Genomic DNA, 2771 nt, shown 5'->3' on the forward strand with positions numbered 1-2771 from the left:
GCGTATCAGTTGTTTACATTTATTCAAGTGAGTAAAGCTTTACATTTTATTTGTTTATATATTTTCGAATTTGTAACCTATAATTTAAACTTGATTTCAGAATGGATTTTGGGAAAAAATGTGTTAATTGTAATGTATATTTACGTAAAATATCTGGCTTTAAACAAATTATTGCGATAGTTGATGAGGCTAATAATGCGACAGAAAAAATTGGAAAGCGTGTCTTTATAAATGATACCTTTTGTAATAAGTGTAACAAGACCACTTACGCCAAAAAAGACTCAAGATTTATCTGCAGATCGAGTGAATGTCGAAAGTCAGCCTATTTTTTCTCAATCATCATCCACAACCGTTTCGTCTGTATCATTATCTGAATATCCTTAATATGTTATTCAAGAAAAAATGGAGGAAGAGTTACAATTTATAGAGTTGGGTTTTCCCCGAATCATATCGACACACAAATACTGTTGCCTTTGTGGATCATCAACAAATATCATGATAGTTCCGTTTGAAGCACGTAAGCAAGTCTTTTCCAAAAGACGACTCTTTATTCCCCAAGGAAATCGGTGTTGTAAAGATCATATCATTAAAAAACGGTTCTATAATGAAGATATCAACACTTTCCGAATCTATTCTAATACCAGTGTATTTGAAGTAAATGATTTGGAAAAATTACTTGGGCAGTTAGCTATTGGTACTGATTCGTCCATAATTGATAAAATTGGAGATCATTCGTTTTCAGAAAAACAGTTAGAGGTATTTACGGGTCTAAGCTGGGATGAATTGATAAAACTTAGTGAAATGTTAACGTCAATGAGAAAATCAGTCAATCATAATGTCTTTCAAGCTCTTGCTGTTTTTTTATTCAAATTACGTACTGGAAATTCAAACGCAGTGATATCTTCCATTTTTGGCTTAGCTCGAGATCAAATGGTGTCAGACTATTGTGATGAAGTAATATCTTCGTTTGAAAAAGATGTTTTGCCTCACTGTTTTGGAATCCATGCTATCAGTCGGGAAATATTACTCGCCAATACTTTAAATACTGCTAAAAAGTTGTATCAAGTAAGAGATGACCAGTTGATATTCATTTGCGATGGTACATATATTCGTCATCAAAAAAGTACAAATAATGAATATCAGAGGAAATCATATTCTGGTCAAAAGAAAGTCCCTCTGTGCAAACCATTCACGATATGCACTACGAATGGTTTCGTTATAGACATGCGTGGGCCATACACAGCTAATATGAACGATGCTGAAATAATGAAAGTCATTTTAAATGACCCAAATGGTCTGATTAAGTTGCTGAAAAAAGATGACATTATTGTAGTTGAACGTGGTTTTCGGGATGTAATAGCACATATAGAAGAATCTGGCTTCAAAGTGCTGATGTCTGCCCTTAAAGGAAAACGTAATCAACTGACCACAAATGAATAAAATGAATCCCGTTTCGTTACTAAAGTCCGTTGGGTTGTTGAAGCAGTTCATGGCATAATCAAACAAAAGTATAGGCTTTTAGATCATAAATTGGACAACAAATTGCTTCCAAAGACGAGTGTTTTTTGCAGAATTGCTTGTTTTTTTAATAATGAATTTGGTACGAGACTTGATTCTGATCTCGACCTCTCTGAAAAAATTATTGCTGTCATGAACTCAAAAAAAGACCATGATAATACCTTAGCCTCGGAGGTAGAAACGAATCGTTGAGCAAGAAGAAAAGTTCCTTTTGCAGCAATAACTTCAGATTTATTAACTGATTTTCCTAAATTAACTGAACATGAACTCAAAATTCTTTTTACTGGATCATATCAAATGTCTCAAGCGGTGTCGTACTTAGATGAAATGATGGATGAAAACGGAATGCTGAAGCTTCATTACTTACTGATCACTCCTAATATTATAAAATTTGAAGTCAGATCTCGACACATTAATTCAAAAACATATCGTTGTTTTATTGAATATAAGCCAGACAAGAATGATATCTCTGGAATAACTCGATATTGTTGTGACTGTGCAAATGGTAGACGTACTGTTGGATGTTGCTCACACAATGCTGCTATTATTTATTATTTATTTTACGATCGATATTTAGCTAAAATTGTAAAACCTGCTGAGATACTTAGTCGTCTGTTTATCGATGAGAAAATTGGTGTCGTAGTGAATGAAGACAATGATGAAGACTAATCAAGTTATTGTTTCTATTGAAATTTTTATTTTTGTTGTATCCTAATTCAAAATTATTCCCGGTTGTCTGGAAAAATAAAAAATTCACCTCCAAATGTGTTTTGAATTATTTATAGCCTTTTTACATACTTCATGTTCCTGATTTATTATGTTTATCTTTTGAAAAGATAAATTTCTGTTAAAAAAGAAATTTTCTACGTACTTTTTCAAGCAAAAAAAAAATAAAAGTGCGTTAAACCGCCGAATTTCAGGAAAAAAATGACTTTTTAATTTTTTTGACATTGTTCCACCACTTCAAAAAATCTGAAAAAATTTCTGAGTGTCGAGGGATGTAAAATACATGTACTGACAAATTTTGGTGATTGACATATTTCAAAAACCCTAAAAAAAACAAGATTAGAATTTTCTTTTCATTATTAAAAATCGACTTTTCGTTGAAAAACGATGATCATACGATATTTTTATGTTTAAGGATCCTAAGAATAAGAAAAAAAATCATCATCGATTAACTCCTAATTTCAGTATAAAAATAAAATTAAAATAAAAAAAACAGGTTTTATAGAAAATCTCGAACGTCGTTTGAG

The 2771-nt window shown here is 31.7% G+C and overlaps 1 protein-coding gene across 1 annotated transcript; it reads left to right on the plus strand.

Annotated features, from left to right (window-relative positions):
* Window positions 1-402: 402 nt before the first annotated feature.
* LOC141527435 (uncharacterized) lies at window positions 403-1440 on the plus strand. The gene has a single exon (XM_074242923.1). It carries the CDS (start codon window positions 403-405, stop codon window positions 1438-1440), a length of 1038 nt encoding a protein of 345 aa, XP_074099024.1.
* Window positions 1441-2771: the final 1331 nt, after the last annotated feature.

The sequence above is a fragment of the Cotesia typhae genome, unplaced genomic scaffold (genome assembly GCF_013202065.1).
Source record: "Cotesia typhae breed Kobodo isofemale line unplaced genomic scaffold, CoteBio_Ctyphae contig_4, whole genome shotgun sequence".
In the NCBI taxonomy this organism is placed as follows: Eukaryota; Metazoa; Arthropoda; class Insecta; order Hymenoptera; family Braconidae; genus Cotesia; species Cotesia typhae.

Bases quoted from the DNA above. Each gene is read 5' to 3' on its own strand.
- LOC141527435 (XM_074242923.1), top strand. From the start codon at position 403: ATGGAGGAAGAGTTACAATTTATAGAGTTGGGTTTTCCCCGAATCATA.